The following is a 20,391-nucleotide window of genomic DNA, read 5'->3' as shown; positions in this document are numbered from 1 at the left end:
TTTTCTGCATCTATTGAGAAGATGATTTGATTTTCTCCTTCAGTTTGTTAATATGGTGTATCACATTGATTGATTTGCCTATATTGAAGAATCCGTGCATTCCTGGGATAAACCCCACTAGATCATGGTGTATGATCCTTTTAATGTGCTGTTGGATTCTGTTTGCTAGTATTTTGTTGAGGATTTTTGCATCTATGTTAATCAGTGACATTGGCCTGTAGTTTTCTTTCTTTGTGACATCTTTGTCTGGTTTTGGTATCAGATAATGGTGGCCTCGTAGAATGCATTTGGGAGTGTTCCTCCATCTGCTATATTTTGGAAGAGTTTGAGAAGGATAGGTGTTAGCTCTTCTCTAAATGTTGATAGAATTCATCTGTGAAGCCATCTAGTCCTGTGCTTTTGTTTGTTGGAAGATTTTTAATCACAGTTTCAATTTCAGTGCTTGTGATTGGTCTGTTTATATTTTCTGTTTCTTCCTGATTCAGTTTCAGAAGGTTGTGCCCTTCTTAGAGTTTGTCCATTTCTTCCAGGTTGTCCATTTTATTGGCATATAAGTTGCTTGTAGTAATCTCTCATGGTCGTTTGTATTTCTGCAGTGTCAGTTGGTACTTCTCCTTTTTCATTTGTAATTCTGTTGATTTGAGCCTTTTCCCTTTTATTCTTGATGAGTCTGGCTAATGGTTTATCAATTTTGTTTATCTTCTCAAAAAACCAGCTTTTAGTCTTATTGGTCTTTGCTATTGTGTCCTTCATTTCTTTTTCATTTATATCTGATCTGGTTTTTATGATTTCTTTCCTTCTGCTAATATTTTTGTTGTTGTTCTTCTTCTTTCTCTGATTGCTTTAGGTGTAAGGTTTGATTGTTCATTTGAGATATTTCTTGTTTCTTGAGGTAAGATTGTTTTACTATAATCTTTCCTTTTAAAACTGCTTTTGCTGCATCCCATAGGCCTTGGGTCATTGTATTTTCATTGTCATTTTTTTCTAGGTATTTTTTGATTTCCTCTTTGGTTTCTTCGTTGGTCTCTTGGTTATTAAGTAGTGTATTGTTTAGCTTCCATGTGTTTGTATTTTTACAGGTTTTTTCCTGTAATTGGTATCTAGTCTCATAGCGTTGTGGTCGCAAAACATACTTGATACGATTTCAGTTTTCTTAAATTTACCAAGGCTTGATTTGTGACCCAAGATATGATCTATTCTGCAGAATGTTCCATGACCACTTGAGAAGAAAGTGTATTTTGTTGTTTTTGGATGGAATGTCCTATAAATATCAATTAAGTCCATATCGTTAATGTGTCATTTAAAGCTTGCATTTCCTTATTTATTTTCATTTTGGATGATCTGTCCATTGGTGGAAGTGGGGTGTTAAAGTCCCCTGCTATTATTGTGTTACTGTTGATTTCCCCTTTTATGGTTGTTAATATTTGCCTTATGTATTGAGGTGCTCCTATGTTGGGTGCATAAGCATTTACAATTGTTACATGTTCTTCTTGGATTGATCCCTTGGTCGTTATGTAGTGTCTTTCTTTGTTTGTTGTAGTAGTCTTTATTTTAAAGTCTATTTTATCTGATATGAGTATTGCTACTCCAGCTTTCTTTTGATTTCCATTTGTATTGAATAAATTTCTTCATCCTCTCACTTTCAGTCTGTATGTGTCCCTAGGTCTGAAGTGAGTCTCTTGTAAACATCATATATATGGGTCTTGTTTTTGTATCCATTCAGCCAGTCTGTGTCTTTTGGTTGGAGTGTTTAATCCGTTTACATTTAAGGTAATTATCGATACGTATGTTCCTATTACTGTTTTCTTAATTGTTTCAGGTTTGTTATTTTAGGTCTTTTCCTTCTCTTGTGTTTCCTGCCTAGAGAACTTACTTTAGCATTTGTTGTAAAGCTGGTTTGGTGGTGCTGAATTCTCTTAGCTTTTGCTTATCTGTAAAGTTTTTAACTTCTCCATTGAATCTGAATGAGATTCTTGCCTGGTAGAGTAATCTTGGTTTTAGGTTTTTCCCTTTCATCACTTTAAATATGTCTTGCCACTCCCTTCTGGCTTGCAGAGTTTCTGCTGAAAGATCAGCTGTTAACCTTGTGGGGATTCCCTTGTATGTTATTTGTTGCTTTTCCCTTGCTGCTTTTAATATTTTTTCTTTGTATGTAATTTTTGATAGTTTGATTAATATGTATCTTGGCATGTTTCACCTTGGATTTGTCCTCTAGGAGACTCTATGCTTCCTGGACTTGATTGACTATTTCCTTTCCTATATTAGGGAAGTTTTCAACTATAATCTCTTCAAATACTTTCTCAGACTCTTTTTCTTTTCTTCTTCTGGGAGCCCTATAATTAAAATGTTTGTGCGTTTAATGTCCTAGAGGTCTCTGAGACTGTCCTCAATTATTTTCATTCTTTTTTCTTTATTCTGCTCTCTGGTAATTATTTCCACTATTTTATCTTCCAGGTCACTTACCCGTTCTTCTGCCTCAGTTATTCTGCTATTGATTCCTTCTAGAGCAGTTTAAATTTCATTTATTGTGTTGTTCATCATTGTGTGTTTGCGCTTTAGTTCTTCTAGTTCTTTGTCAAACGTATCTTGTATTTTCTCCATTCTATTTCCAAGATTTTGGATCATATTTACTATCATTACTTTGAATTCTTTTTCAGGTAGACTGCCTATGTCGTCTTCATTTGTTTGGTCTGGTTGGTTTTTATTTTGCTCCTTCATCTGCTGAGTATTTCTCTGTCTTCTCAGTTTGCTTAACTTACTGTGTTTAGAGTCTCCCTTTTGCAGGCTGCAGGTTCGTAGTTCCCGTTGTTTTTGGTGTCTGCCCCCAGTGGGTAAGGTTGGTTCAGTGGGTTGTGTAGGTTTCCTGGTGGAGGGCACTGGTGCCTGTGTTCTGGTGGATGAGGCTGGATCTTGTCTTTCTGGTGGGCAGGACCGTATCCAGTGTTGTGTTTTGGGGTGTCTGTGAACTTATGAGTTTAGGCAGCCTCTCTGCTAATGAGTGGGGCTGTGTTCTTGTTAGTTGTTTGGCATGGGGTGTCCAGCACTGGAGCTTGCTGGTCGTTGAGAGGAGCAGGGTCTTAGTGTTGAGATGGAGATCTCTTGGAGAGCTCTCGCTGATTGATATTACATGGGGCCAGGAGGTCTTGGTGGTCTAATGTTCTGAACTCTCCCACCTCAGAGGCTCAGGCCTGACACCTGGCTGGAGCACCAAGACCCTGTCTGCTACCCGGCTCAGAAGAGAAGGGAGAAAAAAAGAAAGAAAGAAAAATAAGTAAATAAAATAAATGTAGTTATTAAAATAAAAAATAAGAATAAATAATAAAATAAAAGAAAGCAAGCAAACCAGTAAACAAATCCACCAATGGTAAGAATCACTAAAAACTATGCTATGATAAACATAGAAATCAGTAACCAGGGTGTTGCATTCTGCAAACCCGAAGTCTACAGTTGATCCCAAAGCCCACTGCCTCAATGTTGGGATGATTCGTTGTCTATTCAGGTATTCCACAATGCAGGGAACATCTAGTTGATTGTGGAGATTTAATCCACTGCTCCTGAGGCTGCTGGGAGAAATTTCTCTTTCTCTTCTTTGTTCCCACAGCTCCTGGGGTTCAGCTTTGGATTTGGCCCTGCCTCTGTGTGTAGGTCGCCCTCTGGCGTCTGTTCTTCGCCCAGACAGGACGGGGTTAAAGGAGCAGCTGATTAGGGGGCTCTGGCTCACTCAGGCCGGTGGTCGGGAGGGGTACAGAATGCGGGGTGAGCCTGCGACAGCAGAGGCTGGCATGACGTTGTAACAGCCTGGGGCGCCATGCGTTCTCCTGGGGAAGTTGCCTCTGGATCACGGGACCCTGGCAGTGGCGCGCCGCACAGGCTCCCAGGAGGGGAGGTGTGGATAGTGACCTGTGCTTGCACAAAGGCTTCTTGGTGGCTGCAGAAGCAGGCTTAGCATTTCATGCCTGTCTCTGGTGTCCGTGCTGATAGCTGCGGCTTGTGCTGTTTCTGAAGCTTGTTTAGGTGGTGTTCTGAATCTCCTCTCCTCGCACACCCCGAAACAATGGTCTCTTGCCTCTTAGGCAGTTCCAGACTTTTTCCCGGACTCCCTCCTGGTTAGCTGTGGAGCATTAGCTCCCTTCAGGCTGTGTTCACTCAGCCAACCCCAGTCGTCTCCCTGGGATCTCACCTCCGAAGCCCGATCCTCAGCTCCCAGCCCCCATCCACCCTGGTGGGTGAGCAGACAAGCCTCTCACGCTGTTGAGTGCTGGTCAGCACTGACCTCTGTGTGGGAGTCTCTCCGCTTTGCCCTCCGCACCCCTGTTGCTGCGCTGTCCTCCGTGGCTCTGAGGCTTCCCTCTCCCACCCATTCCTCACCTCCACCAGTGAAGTGGCTTCCTAGTGTGTGGAAACGTTTCCTCCTTTACAGCTCCCTCCCCAAGTTGCAGGTCCTATCTCTATTCTTTTGTCTCTGTTTTTTCTTTTTTCCTTTCCCCTACCCAGGCAGGTGGAGAGTTTCTTACCTTTTGGGAAGTCTGAGGTCTTCTGCCAGCGTTCAGTAGGTGTTCTGTAGGAGTTGTTCCACACGTACATGTATTTTTAATGTATTTGTTGGGAGGAATGTGATCTCCACGTCTTACTCCTCCACCATCATGAAGGTCCTCTCTTTAATATTTTTTAAGCTAAAGGAAACTTAGAATATTTGAGTGACCTGACAAAACATTGATCAGGGAGTGTGCTGTAGTAGAAAGCATTCATAAAGTCAGAAGTCGGAAGACCAGTGTTTAGTTCAAACTCTACCACTAACTAGGTAGCTTGGGATAAGAACTTAAAACTCAGTATTTAAAACTCAGAACTTAAAACTCAGTGAGTGAGGTGGACCAGAGCACCAGCTGAGCAGTGTCCCCTCTCCAGGAGTCTTCAGTTTTGAGTCTAAAGAGCTCTTCCTCCAAGCTTCTAAGTTTTAATAATTTCAGCCTATCCTTTGTTCCCCCAGGAGTGGTAACAGCTTTCTACAGTTGATACTTCTGTGACACCATAGTATTTACTTTTTGCTTTTTCAATAATCTAGTTAACAATTTTATACCTACTTACTTATTTATATTAAATCCTTTCTGTTAATAAAACTTTGTATTTTCTGTTTCCTGACTGGACTCTGGTACAGAAACCTAGGAGTGGGGTTTAACTACATGCTTTCTGGTTTCCATATGTAATATTAAGATATCTAAAGTGCTGGCTATTTCCTGTCCATAGATCTAGTCAGTATAATGCCTTCAGTGTGGCAGGCCAATGTGATGTTTTGTGGACTGTCAATATGATCATAATTTCTGTGGACTTGTTTAGAGAGCAGGAGAGTTGACATAGATCTGAGGCAAGACTGTGATAGTGTACTGTTAAACCTGTCAGGTAAAAGCAAAGTGTTTCTGGGATTCTTTGCAAATTAATATGGAGAAAAAAGCATTTCTTTACTAGGTTACAGAGGTTAATGCTGATTTGTTCTAGTAAAAATACTGTATTTTGAATACCAGCTGCAGTTGGAGTCATTACCAGTCTACATTTAAAATAGTTCACAATTATTTTTCAAGATCCATCTGCTTTACATATAGCCCAAGCAAGCAAGTTAAGTGGAATGTGATAGCTATCATCGTCTTTCATCTTTCATGTTTTTGGTTATGGTACTCATCTCTGTAATACTGCTTTGTAAAAATATCTTGGTGAGGAGACGAAACTCTAGGGGCTTCTACCTGATCATTCCTATCATAATGATCCTTATTCCAAGGATCAGAGAATCAATATGCAGAGTGTGCCAGTTGCTAAGTATGTCTAGTCTAGTTATACATTAAGGAACTGGGGAAATAACCACAGCCGTGGATTTACTTGGCCCACTATGATTCATACTTGATATAAAACTCCTTGAATTGTGTCACAGGTAATCTCTAAGCCATTGTTGCCTACATGATTATTTTAAAATATTTTGATGAAAAAGCATACTTGAGGCATATGAGCTAGATTATGTTGTTAATTTTTCTTCTTAAAGAGATAAATCTATAAATGGGAAAGACTAGGGCAAAAGTTTACTAATATGCAATTTAAAAATACTTAACCTCTGGAGATGAGGCTTTAAGAAGGCTAGAGCATTCCCCTGCTTCTTTCCGGAAGTCATATTAACCACCAGCAAGCTGAATGCTGACTGTTTGGAAATAGCTACAGTGTAACTATTTCTTAAAAACGGAGACACACTGCGGAACTAAAGTAGACTGAGTATATCAAAATAAAGAAGTCATGTGTGCAGTACATTAAAGAATATCTTTCTAGTCTTTGTTTTAACTAAGTCAGTAAAAGTATGTTAAACATAGTCTAATAGGGCTTCCCTGGTGGCGCAGTGGTTGAGAGCCCGCCTGCCGATGCAGGGGATACGGGTTCATGCCCCGGTCTGGGAGGATCCCACATGCCGTGGAGCGGCTGGGCCCGTGAGCCATGGCCGCTGAGCCTGCGCGTCCGGAACCTGTTGCTCCGCCGCGGGAGAGGCCACAGCGGTGAGAGGCCCGCGTACCACAAAAAACAAAAACAAAAACATAGTCTAATACTTCATTTGGCTAGAGAATGGGATTATTTTGTGGCTGTGATTTTAAATGAATTTAAGGGAGTAGAGTGTGACTTTATTTCTCAGCTTTCATTTCATAATGAAAATATTTTGATGTTAAAGTCCCCAGGTAATTATATGTACTTCAGATATCTTATACTTTTTTTTTTTGTACACGGGCCTCTCACGTTTGTTTAAAACTGAGAAAAAATTAAAGGTATCATATTAACTATTTTTTTCTACTGAAAATTATTTATATGCCCTAAAGATATACAGCTGTTTCTGGTTAACTTTCTGTATTTTTTTAAATATAAATTTTGAAAGCATCATACTTTTATTTATTTGGCCCTGTCTCATGCCATGCCGGATCTTAGTTCCCTGACCAGGGATTAAACCCGCACCCCCTGCGGTAGAAGCACAGAGTCTTAACCACTGGACTGCCAGGGGAGTCCTGTGTTTTCATAATTTAACTTCACATTAAACTGACTGGTGCCAGTACGATATATACAAAGGAACATCATACCCAAAGAACTTTGTCATAAGATTGCCTCATGCTGAAAAATGTGTTATGGTAGTGTGTGTACTGAAGAAAGCTTTAAAGAAAGGTCTGTTTGAGTTAGAGAAATATTTCTGGCTGACATAATTTTGAAAATCAGGCAAAAAAGACTGGTATGAGAGAGACCCTCCCTTTAACTCTGTTCTTTTCCTTTCTTTTTTGGTCTAATAAAATCTTAGTTTCATTGATTTAAGACTGTTGGGGTTATGAGTACCTTTTCAGTGCCATAATGTGTCATTCTCATCCCAGCTTTGCAGTAAGAACTCAAAAGTATTATATCTTGGGCTCAGATAATTGAGTCAGAAGCAGCCCAAGGGTTGCATTCTCCTTGCCTCTTTTCTCTCTTGTCAGTGATCAATCCATTCAGCACACAAATCAACAGAGTGTCTGACATGTACTAGGTAGTAAATATGTATTTTTATGTATATTCTCTTATTTTAAGTTCTTATAAGTTATGTGTTATTCTCATTTTATGAAACTTGAAGTTTAAGCCAAAAGAGGTTAGAGGTCCTACAAAGAGTCACAAAACTGGTACGTAATCACAGTTATCTCTGTGACTTGTGATAAAACTAAGGGAAATTAATGGTAGTAAAATTATCATACTTACACTCTTGAAATATTGCACATATATTTTTCTGTTGTACAATAAACATTTGTTGAGCATCTACTTTATACTAAAGTTTCTTAGAGTCTCAAGGGGTATATCAGTCTTATAGTGGAGCTAACACTTGTGAACAAAAACTAGAACATGATATATTTTAAGACGAAAGGATAAAATACCGTGAAAGTTGAGGGAAAAGGAAAGTTATTTTGACAGACTTAATTGGAAATGCATATTACATGAGTGAATAATTTGTGTGAAAGCATCAAATTTAGTAAATTTGATTTGGATTGTTTTAGTGGTCAAAGGAAAACTTTTTTGGCATATTTGAATTTGCCTAAGCCTAATTGTTGTGTCAGATGGATGATAGTAATGCTAAATCTTCCATTAGAACAACCCTAAGGGATACAGAGGATACAGACATATTCCCTAATTGTATATTTACCAGAAGTAATCAGTTACTTTGGAATGTGTCTTCATAGTAACTGTGTAATGATGGGCCCATTATAACTCTCATTCACTTAGAGCTCCCATTTCCAGAATGTGTGTGCAGAGCTAACCAGGGTATGGCCTGAGAGAGAGAGAGGGACACACCCACACCCACACAGACAAACACACACGAGGACAAGGTTGGGGGAGAAGAAGGTCTTGAGGGGGAAAAGGGGTGTGCATGTATAAATAAGCACAGAAAAAGAAGTCTGGAAGTTGCCACCCTACAGAAAATGAGTGTGACTGAAGGGTAGAAGTAGAGAGGAAAGGGTAATTTTCTTTTTTTTTCTATTTACTTCTATAATAATAGTGATAGCTAATAGTTGTTGCTTACTGTTTTGTTTGTTTTTTTTTAAGATGTGGGAAAGCAGTTACCTTGTTCACTTTACACAGAGAGTAAGTGCTGGAGCCAGGATTTATACCTCGGCAATTAAGCTCCAGAGTCTGGATTCTTAAGCACTCTGTATTGCCTCTCAATGTGAGAATGGCTCAGTAAGGCAGCTAGTGTCCACTGACTAAAAGAAAAGATCATATTCATATATTATGCTGACTAGCCAATGTTCTAAACAGTCATCATCGTACAGGGCAATACTGAACAGTGCCCGTATACGTATTTTGATGGATAGCAATATATATGTGTAGAGAGACATAGTGGTGTCACATCTTACATAGGGGTTTGGCTCTATAAAGATAGCATGGCTATGTATCATCAAAATAACTCTTGAATAATTCTTAAGTTTAGGGGAAATTGCTGCACTGGAGATAGACATCCTGGTTTTTAGTAAGTTTCTCAAAACTAGTTTTTCTTCCATATTGATACAAGTCACCATTTCTTGAGTTATCACCAGATGCATATCATTAAACCTTGGCATCACTTCATTTGACGATATATACACACCATCGAAAATTTACGTCTTCCAACTCATGTTCACTCCTGGGCACATTTTATTGTGTGGAATGGTGGGTTGCAGTATTTAAATTTTTATCTCCCTCTTTTTTTTTTTCCCCATGAGCACATAGAGATGAATTCCCATGTTAGTACAAGTATGACGATATTACCCTACTGAATTCACACATACATTTCTATAGTTTGTTTTGTTGTTTGTTTTTGCATAAAAGGGCCTCTCCCTAAGAGGTAATAACAGTTAATAGTTTGGTTGGGTATTCTTGCAGACCTTCTTTTATGCATTAGCTGCATGTGTACATACCTATAGAAATGTATAGTTTTCTGTTTTCCCCCTGTAAATGATTTCTTACTGTACATATTCATATAAATATGATTTTCTTCTTGTCACGTCAGTGCATGTAAAGCTGCTACATTGTTTTGAATCGATGCATTATATTCCTCAGATTGGTTATGACATAATTTGCTAAATTTTAATTTAATTATACAATTAACAAACACTTTATTTTAAAGAATTCAGATATAATTAAATAATATAATCAATATAATTAAATAAATTTAAAGCCCCTTTGACCATCTTCCCTACTTCTAAGCTTCTCTCAGGAGATAATGACAGTTAACATTTTGGTGTATTGCAGACCCTTTTCTGTGCATTCCATGTAAATGTATGTACCTATAGAAATGAATAGTGTTTGCATTTTTGCCCATAAATAATTACATGCTGTAATTTTTTTCAACATGATTGTGTTTGGTTTCTTGTTTTTACTCAACAGCATGTCTTGGGGATCTTCCCATGTTGATGTTGATCTACCACACTCTTGAATTGCTCTTGTATAGTATTCCATAGTGCAAATGATCATGGTTTAACTCTTCCTCTGATGATGGTCATTTAGATTGTTTTCATTTTTTTCACAGCATTATGAACAACACTGCTTTAATATTCTTGTATGACACTCCTTGGGCACTTGAGTCAATTTTAAATTTAAAATTTTAATTGATAACTGCCAAATTGTTTTTCAAAATGGCTTTACTTGTTTTTATTCTCACAAGAGTATGTGAATTTCTTCACACCTTTGATAATTTGTTAATATTAAGCTGTAAATTTTTTTGCCAATTGAAGGTGTATGAAATAACATTTTTAAAATTTCTTTTTCCTTAATTACTGATGAGTTGAGGACTTTCCTTTGTTTAGTTTTTTGGTATATTTATTAGTCATTCATAGTTTCTGCTTTGTGACTTGCCCATTTTTCTGTTGTGTTTGTTGTCTTTTTCTATTGATTTGTTGGAATTTGCCTTATTGGTTAAAAAAATTTTATCCCAGTCTTTTGTTATGTAGAAGTTTTAAATTTTGATGATGTCAAACTTGTAAATCTTTTCCTTTATGGCTTTTTTCTGTTCTTAGATTGCTAGATTTTTTAAAGGGGAATGTTGAATTTTTATCAAATGACCTTTTACTTTCTGTCTAAAGGAGTGATCATAATAATTTGTTAGTATAGTGCATAATTTTTTTTTAAAGGTAACAAACTTGTATTCCGAGGTAGGCACTTTTTTTTTTTTAACGTGACTTTATTTGGAAAAAATGTCTTTTTTAAAAAAATGTATTTATTTAATGTATTTATTTTTGGCTGTGTTGGGTCCTCATTGCTGCATGGGCTTTCGACAGTTGCCATGAGCGGGGACCACTCTTCGTTGTGGTGCGCAGGCTTCTCATTGTGGTGGCTTCTCTTGTGGAGCATGGGCTCTAGGAGCGCGGGCTCAGTAGTTGTGGCGCACGAGCTTAGTTACTCCGCGGCATGTGGGATCTTCCCGGACCAGGGCTTGAACCCATGTCCCCTGCACTGGCAGGCGGACCCTTAACCACTGTGCCACCAGGGAAGCCCTATAATGAATGATTTTAATGAATTTCTAACTATTGAATCTTCCTTAAATTCTTTGGATAAAATCTACTTGGTTATGATATATTATTCTTTTGAAAAACTAGGTTTCAATTTATTATTGATGTATTTGTGCACTATACTCATAAGTTAGAATTATAATGTATCTTCTTCCTTTCTTTTTTCTTCCCTCCCTCCTTTCCCTCCTCCCTTCCTCCCTGACTCTTTCCCTTCCTCCTTCCCCTCTCCTTCTCTCTTCTTTCTTTTCTCTATAATTTTTTATGCTGCAGTTATATTGTTTATAGACTGATTAAAGTTTTTCTAAACTCTATAATGGTTATATAACATAAAAATGAGTAATCAAAAAATATTTGGTAAATGTTTTGCATAAATTTATCTGGGTCTAGCACCTTTCTTAAGATAGATAGATCTTGGATTACCCTCTAACTTTTGTCCGTAGTTATTTGTATGTTCAAGTTTCTACCTGTTCGTAAGGGAATTTTGCTAATATATCATTTTTTAGGAAAATTGTCCATTTCAACTATATCTTCACATTTATTAGATGAAATGCATGTTTTCTTATAATAAAAAAACTCCCTTTTTTTTTGTTTTTTGCTTCTAATATTCATTCCTTCCCCTCTTCCCTCCATTTTTCAGACTTGCTGAACAATGTTCTGTTTTATTGGTCTTTTCCAAGAAAAGCTTTGGGTTGGCTTTATTGATTGCCTATCTCTATCTGCCTGTTTTAGCATCTAATTAGTTTCTACTTTCATTTTTATAGTTTGCTTCTATTTCTCTGGCTGGGTTAAAAAAAAATTTTTTTTTGTACTTTTTCCTTTAATAATTTCACTTACAGAAGAGTTGCCAGAGTAGGTCAAGGAACTTCTATATACTTTACTCAGAATCACCAACTACTGACATTTTGCCCCATTTATTTTATTTTTTTCCCAGCTTTATTGACATATAGTTGACAAAATTATATATATTTAAAGTGTGCAATGTGATGATTTGATATACAAATACATTGTGATTACCACAATCAAGTTAATTAGCACATTCATCACCTCACAGTTACCTTTTGTGTGTGTGTGCACATGTGTGTGTGTGTATGTGTGGTGACAACACTTAAAAATCTACTCTCAGCAAATTTTAAGTATATAAGATATTATTATACAGTATTATTATTTTTTTGTTTGTTTGTTTTTGGGGTTTTTTTGCGGTACACGGGCCTCTCACTGTTGTGGCCTCTCCCGTTGTGGAGCACAGGCTCCGGATGCGCAGGCTCAGCGGCCATGGCTCACGGGCCCAGCTGCTCCGCGGCATGTGGGATCTTGCCAGATCGGGGCACGAACCCGTGTCCCCTGCATCGGCAGGCGGACTCTCAACCACTGCGCCACCAGGGAAGCCCTATACAGTATTATTAACTGCAGTCATTATGCTGTACATCAGATCCCAAGAACTTATTCATCTTATAACTAGAAGTTTGTACTTTACCACTTCTCTGGATGTTTTTGTCTGTGCATAGTATTTTTTCAGAACCACTTGAGTGTGAATTGGAGACATTTTGCCCAGTTACTTCTGATTACTTAAGTGTGTTAATTTAAAGAACCACATTATAGTTATCAAAATCAGGAAGTTTAACAGTGATACAATACTGTAATCAAAGCCACAATCCATATTTAGATTTCATCAGTTGTCCAAAAAGGTCTCTTATAGATGGTCTTTCTCACTTGGGGATATGATCTAGGAAATGCGTTGCATTTAGTTGTCTCTTTAATGTCATTTAATCTGGAACTTTCCATCAGCCTTTTTTGTGTGTGTTCCTTGACCTTGACATTGTTAAAATATAGGCTAGGTGTTTGTTGTTGTTGTTGTTGTTTTATGCCGTACGCGGGCCACTCACTGTTGTGCCCTCTCCCATTGCGGAGCACAGGCTCCGGACACGCAGGCTCAGCGACCATGGCTCACGGGCCCAGCCGCTCTGCGGCATGTGGGATCTTCCCGGACCGGGGCACGAACCCGTGTCCCCTGCATCGGCAGGCGGACTCTCAACCACTGCGCCACCAGGGAAGCCCTGTTGTTGTTTTTTTTCAGAATAATGCTCAATTTGAGTGTGTGTATGTGTAATTAAATTAGTTCAGGTTATACATTTTTGGTAGAAATACTATGGAAGTGATGATGTGGTCTTAGTGCATAATATCAGGAATCACCTGATATTGTTAGTTTACAGTGATGTCTGCAAGGTTTGTCCACTGTAAAGTTATTACTTCCCTCTGTAATTAATAAATAATTTGTTAGGAGACATTTGAGATGATGTAAATACCTGTTCCTCATCAGCCTTTCACCTCTGGGTTTATTTTGTTATTCTATTTCAAGCCTGTCATATTGAAATTTTAGTTTATTTATTTCAGGCTTTATTTTCTTACGTACTTAAGATTATAAATTTTTCTTAATGTATCACTTTGACATATTAACCGGCATACTTACAGTAGGGTTGGGAATGAAAGGAGACAGTGGTTGGGGAGATTGTGTTTAATAATGTACTACTAGGAAACTGGCAATAAGATCCTGAACAGAGTATTTTAAAGTTGCCCAAGTCACCCATGTCTTAACAAAATATTTCCAGTGTTGATTTAAAGAACAAAAGATATGTTTTATGATGATCATGATTGTCACACTTATGAGTATGTTCTAGAAAATTATGAAATTAAGAAGTGTGTTTAGTGCCACTGGTACCTCAGGACCTGTTTAATATACAGTATCTCAGATGGCATATTTACTTTATCATTTCAGGAGCAGTGGCGGTGGCATGGAAGAATCCTCTGTCAAGCTGGTTTACTGCTATGCTTCACTGCTTTGGTGGAGGAATTTTATCTTGTGTACTCCTTGGGGAGCCTCCATTGAGGTTTCTTGCAAACAGCACTAATATATTACTGGCATCTTCAATCTGGTAAGCTGCCATTGTGGTGAACTATGAGACATTTAAAAAAATCTGTAAATTGTTAGTAAATGGAATTTTTTTCTTTAAAAAATATTTTATATTCTTAAAAGTTAATGCATGTGCAAAGGAAGGAACCCAAATAATGCCAAAGGTTTTAAGTGCAAAGTATGTCTCTTTCTCACCCTTCTCCCTTATCCTCTCCCAGAGGTAGGTATTGTTGTCTTATGTTTCTTTAGTGGAAGCATTTCAAATATGAAAGGGCATCAAATATTTGACCCCCAACAGTTGATCTTGTGAACCTAACCTATACACACAGTTATACAACATGATAATCAAGAATGTGACCAACTACACAAAAAGTCCAAGTGATCATGATATTTATGGTAATTGTTTTTGGTAATTGTCATACTCTTTGTTCGATTTTTCAGAGCCTTATGAAATTTAACATTAATTTTATTTTGAATTTAGTTTTGAAGTGAAAAAAAAATGTTAGTAGGAATTGCTTTGGATTCTTGCAAATTCAGCTTCAGTTATCTTTAAGAGGAATGATACATCAAGTTAAAGAAAAAAAGTGTAATACAAATCAGAGAGCTTTGTTATACCTAAAGCAAAAACCGTGCTTTTGATTAGAAACCATAGCAATGAAATACGTAACATTAGGAGCACTTGAAGTTAATTTTTATTGTGATGATTTTAAATGAATATGTAACCAGTCATAAAAGGGAATATTATAAATAGTAGTAGCAATGGGACACATAGTGGGAACTAGTGGCAGTAGAAACTATTAAGAGTAGAACAATAAATTTGATAGCTAATATTTATTGAGTTATTACCATATGTCAGCTAAATTCTTTATATTCGTTGTCATGTTTAATCACCAGAGTCCAATGAAGTAGCTATTATTATTTCCATTTGAAAAATGAGAAATCTGAGGCATAGAGGAACTTTGCTGAAATTTTCGTATTTAGTAAGTGATTGAGCTAGGATCCAAAACCAGGAAGTTTGACTTTGGAGCCTTGCCACTTAACAGCCACTGTCTCTCATTGATTTGTTTAACCATCCCTTAAAGTATATTCTTCCAGTTGCTATGTGTTTTAAAACACTTTCTCAAGGACTTTTATTTCTATAGCAATATTTTAAAAGGATATTAACATTTTGGAGAACTCTTTTTATGTGTGTAGATGCTTAAACTATATGAAAAGTAGGATATCCAGAATCTGACACTTTTCATCACTTCCACTTCTGCTCCTGTATACTAATTACCACTATTGCTTGGACAGTTGCAGTAGCTTCCTAAGTGTTCTAGCTGCTTCTTTCATTATCCCCCTGAGTCTTTTCTTCACATAGTAGATAAAGTGATTATTTTAAAATGTTGGAACATATTACTCCTATGCTCAATAGTTTCTTATCTTACTACGAGTAAAATTCAAAATTCTTAACGTAGCCTATAAGACCCTATAAAATCTTCCCCTTCCACTCTCTTTGTTGTAATGTCTTTCTCCTGTACGCCTGCTCAGTCTGTGCTAGCCACGTTGGCTTTGCCATTTCTTGAACACAAAGATGTTCTTCTGCCTCAGCGCCTTTGTGCTTGCTCTCTTTTCTCTGTGATGTTCTTTTCCCAGAAGGCTCATATTTTCTTTTCTTGGAGAGATCTTCTCTGAAAAAAACACCTCCTCTCCCATGACTATCACATCATACTTCTTTTTTTTCCCCTAGATTTATTACTGTATGATGTGTTGTCTGTTTATTTCTTCTCACATTGGTTTGTCTCACTCCACTAGAATAACAGCCTATCAGAGAAGGGACTTTGTTTTGTTAACTGTGTGCCAAGTATTGTTCTAAGTTCAGTAAGTACATTGCTAAAGGAACGGACAGCTTGTGTTCTGTTATATGGGAGTTCTATAATTAGTAGCAAGAAATTACAGATCTTGGTTAGTGATACACTAAATGAAATAAAAGTGCTTGTCTGTAAATATATACTTCCTTGGCTGAAACAAAAAGATATGTTAGAAATGGAAAATAAGAAATGCATTTTTATGTAGTGAATTAATAGTATAGTATTTAATTATTTGTTAACTTGAGATCTTTTATTATGCCTATTTTACATAAGAGGAAATTGAGGCCTGAAGAGTTGGTAAATGACAGAGTCTGGATTTCAACTTAGCATGATCTTAACCAAGAAGAGTTTTCATTATGAACAATATGTGTTTTTTAAAAGTTTTAATTAATATTGAGTAGGTACAAAGGAACATTTATAAAAATATGCAGAGTATAAAGAATTATGATATAATAAAAACTTGTATATCCATCATTTAGATTAAGAAAAGAATTGCCACTTACAAAAATATTTTATTAAAAGATGATGACCTGCTTTCTGAGATTTCCTGGGTCTTTTCCCCTTCCCCAGTTTGGTCTGGACCTTCCCCTTCTTTTGTTCTGTCCTGCTCAGTTTTGATTCTACATCAGCAGTTTCTTCTTATTATTGGACTTGTTCTAGAAGGGAGCCTGGGTGGATCAGTTTTCAGAGTTCACAGGGACTACATTGGTCCAACCCCTTCAGACGTTATCATGGACCCTTTGTCTCACCTGGTATTGGAAATGTAAGAATCCTTCCAGTTTCAGCTGTTGTTGTTGTTTTCCAGATTGGCCTGCTGTGCCTTCTAGTGAATTCCCATTAGCTATTTTGAAGCTGTTTTGTTCTTAGGTCCATTAGTTGCCACCTTGCTGCTTTCTTCTTCCTGCCAAGCAGTTCAGTTCTATGTATGCTGGTGATTTGCCTTTACCCATTTGCATTTTGGGATTTAAAGGGATACCTTGTCACATAGTTTTGTTGTAAGTGCTATGGATGGGATTTTGGCTTTGCTATCTAGTTGCCCTGTTTTTATGAGGGGATTTGAAGAGATCAAAATCTAGGCAACTACTGCTGCCACCATCTTCCCAGAACAGTTGCCGTTAGTTTTGATGTCCCCATGTGACCCTCCACCCTCAGCCCGATCCCATCTTCTATCTTCCTTACTCACAGGTAACAATTACCCTTAATTTTGTACCTTTCATTCCTTTAGTTTTCTATGCAGTTCTGACATATATTTTTCTAAATAATATAGTTTTTGAAAATTTTATAAATGGAATCATATGTATGTATTTTTCAGTGACTTGCTTTTTTTGCTCAGCCTCTGTTCCTGAGATTCAGTCTATTGTGTATGCTTGTAATTTATTACTTTTCACTTCTGTATAGCTTATCAGAATGAATTGTCATTGTATATTCATCCATTTCTCTGTTGACATAGAGTTGTTTCTAGTATTTTTTCTGTTACAGTATTGCTAAGAACATGATGTACATGGGTAAGATTTTCTCTTGATATAGCTTAAGAGTAGATTTACTGAGTTATAGGGAAAGTGATTTATTTTATTTTATTTTTTATTTTTTTTGCGGTACGCGGGCCTCTCACTGCTGTGGCCTCTCCCGTTGCAGAGCACAGGCTCCAGATGCTCAGGCTCAGCGGCCATGGCTCATGGGCCCAGCCGCTCCGCGGCATGTGGGATCTTCCCGGACCGGGGCACGAACCCGTGTCCCCTGCATCGGCAGGCGGACTCTCAACCACTGTGCAACCAGGGAAGCCCCAGGGAAAGTGATTTTTGAGCTCTACTAGATAATGAGAAATCATTTCCCAAAATGGTTGTAATAATTTACATCTCCACTGTATTGCACTTAATCTAAGAACTGGACTTTACCAATAACTTATATATATACTTATATTTCTCTCCCAAATCCCATCTCTCTGCACTTTTTCCACAGTTAACCTCTACCCTGTGTTTATCTTTGTGTTTGTATTTTTTAAAAAGGTGTATATTTTATATATGAATATATAAACAATAGATTTTTTTAGTTTTATTTGTTTTTGGCCCTATTTTAAAATGGGGTATTATGCTCTGTATAGTTCTCTAGGACTTTTTTTCATTCAACATTATGTTACTAAGATTCATCTGTGTTTTGCTAGTAGCTATAGTACATTCATTCCTTCTCACTGTTGTAGAATCTATTAATATTAATAACTGTATTTTATTTATTCTTCTGATGAGCATTTTTATTGATTCTAGTTGTTGGGCATTACAAAACAACAAGAACAGCCACTGATGTAGTACAGACACTTTTCTAAGTGCTTTACATTTATTATCTCATTTAACCTCACAAGAAACTGGTGAGGTAGGCTCTCTATTATTTTCATTTAATAAATGAGGAATCTGAGGCAAGAAGGGTTAAATAACTTGCCCAAGGAATCACAGGTATCTAGTAGCTGGAGCCAGCATTCAAACCTAGACTACCTAGTGCTTTAGTCTGCACTTATACAGTGTATTGTTTTGGACTTGGGAAATACTGGCATTGTCTTTCTGCTCACAGACCCTTAAATATAAAAAATGATGCTTGCTTAAAGGCATAGTATATTTTACTGTTTTCTTTTTCAAGGTTTTAATGTTGAGAACAAATGTGTAATCTTTGCTTCATTTGATTTTAATTTGGGAAATTAAAATGATGTTTGTAATGTACTTTAAACTCTAGCAAGCTAAAGTAAGGGAGTATGTGAATGTACTTATTGGCAAGGTCATCTTTAGTACAGTAGCTCATAGTGCTCACATTTGGAGATTAGCACCATCTACTGGCAAAGGGAAACAATAACTTGGTATGTCCTAGTATGTTTAATAGTTTGGAAGACAGTGTACCCTTTCATAGGATTTTTTTTTTGAAAACTGTTTCTGGGGGGGAATAAATATTTTATAATTTCTCTGTGTATTGATTTTTATGCCCCATTTTGTTTTCCTTTAACTTCCAAGTATCAGTTATATATTGCACATTTGCATAACTGAGACTGCATTTTTATGAGGAAGAGTATAACAAAAGGTATAGTTTTATAGGTCTGTCATTCTGTAATAGTCTTTTTCAAAGCATATACATAAAATTATTAATTTGTTAGAGTAGTAAGAGCAAGAGCAAAGCTCTTGTATTGGACTAATATGAACTGTATTTAACTTACTGTTCTGTTTTGGCCGAGTTAAGTCATACTGTTTTGGTAGTCAGAGGAGGAAAATTAAGGAAGGGTGAAAACAGTTCTCAGAGACTAACCGTGGGAAGCTCAGCTCTTGGTATTAACCTAAATTCTAATTTCGTCTTTCCTACTTAAACTGGGTTAGCTTTCATTTGTCAGTGAACTCGCATCCTGCTTGTATCCTGTTTTATTTTATTTTATTTTTAACATCTTTATTGGAGTATAATTGATTTACAATGTTGTGTTAGTTGCTGCTGTATGACAAAGTGAATCAGCTGTACGTATACATATATCCCCATATCTCCTCACTCTTGCATCTTCCTCCCACCCTCCCTATCGGACCCCTCTAGGTGGTCACAAAGCACCAAGCTGATCTCCCTGTGCTATGCGGCTGCTTCCCACAGGCTATCTCTTTTACATTTGGTAGTGCATATATGTCAGTGCTACTCTCTCACTTCGTCCCAGCTTACCCTAACCACTTGCCATGTCCTCAAGTCCATTCTCTATGTCTGCGTCTTTATTCTTGTCCTGCCCCCAGGTTCTTCAGAACCATTTTTTTTTAGATTCCATATATATGTGTAAGCATATGGTATTTGTTTTTCTCTTTCTGACTTACTTCACTCTGTATGACAGACTCTAGGTCCATCCACCTCACTACAAATACCTCAATTTCGCTTCTTTTTATGGCTGAGTAATATTCTATTTATATATTGCCACATCTTCTTTATCCATTTATCTGTTGATGGGCACGTAGATTGCTTCCATGTCCTGGCTGTTGTAAAAAGTGCTGCAGTGAACGTTGTGGTACGTGTCTCTTTTTGAATTATGGTTTTCTCAAGGTATATGCCCAGTAGTAGGATTGCTGGGTTGTATGGTAGTTCTATTTTTAGTTTCTTAAGGAACCTGCATACTGTTCTCCATAGTGGCTGTATCAATTTACATTCCCACCAACAGTGCAAGAGGGTTCCCTTTTCTCCACACCCTCTCCAGCATTTATTGTTTGTAGATTTTTTGATGATGGCCATTCTGACAGGTGTGAGGTGATACCTCATTGTAGTTGTTTTTTTGTTTTTGTTTTTTAAAAATTAATTTTATTTATTTATTTTTGCTGTGTTGGGTCTTCGTTTCTGTGCGAGGGCTTTCTCCAGTTGTGGCAAGCGGGGGCCGCTCTTCATTGCGGTGTGCGGGCCTCTCACTATCGTGGCCTCTCTTGTTGCGGAGCCCAGGCTCCAGACGCGCAGGCTCAGTAGTTGTGGCTCACGGGCCTAGTTGCTCCGTGGCATGTGGGATCCTCCCAGACCAGGGCTCGAACCCATGTCCCCTGCATTAGCAGGCAGATTCTCAACCACTGCGCCACCAGGGAAGCCCCTCATTGTAGTTTTGATTTGCATTTCTCTAATGATTAGTGAT

The 20,391-nt window shown here is 37.5% G+C and overlaps 1 protein-coding gene across 2 annotated transcripts in view; it reads left to right on the top strand.

Annotated features, from left to right (window-relative positions):
* Positions 1–20,391, top strand: part of TMEM38B (transmembrane protein 38B) — a 71,200-nt gene that overhangs the window by 7,093 nt on the left and 43,716 nt on the right. For both annotated transcript variants that reach the window (XM_067743763.1, XM_067743764.1), the window contains exon 2: positions 13,792–13,948. In XM_067743763.1, the coding sequence (XP_067599864.1) occupies positions 13,792–13,948 (157 nt within the window). The remainder of the gene's footprint in view (positions 1–13,791; positions 13,949–20,391) is intronic.

The sequence above is a fragment of the Pseudorca crassidens genome, chromosome 7 (genome assembly GCF_039906515.1).
Source record: "Pseudorca crassidens isolate mPseCra1 chromosome 7, mPseCra1.hap1, whole genome shotgun sequence".
In the NCBI taxonomy this organism is placed as follows: Eukaryota; Metazoa; Chordata; class Mammalia; order Artiodactyla; family Delphinidae; genus Pseudorca; species Pseudorca crassidens.
Note: the sequence above shows the minus strand (reverse complement) of the source record. Positions and strands in the feature narration are given on the sequence as shown.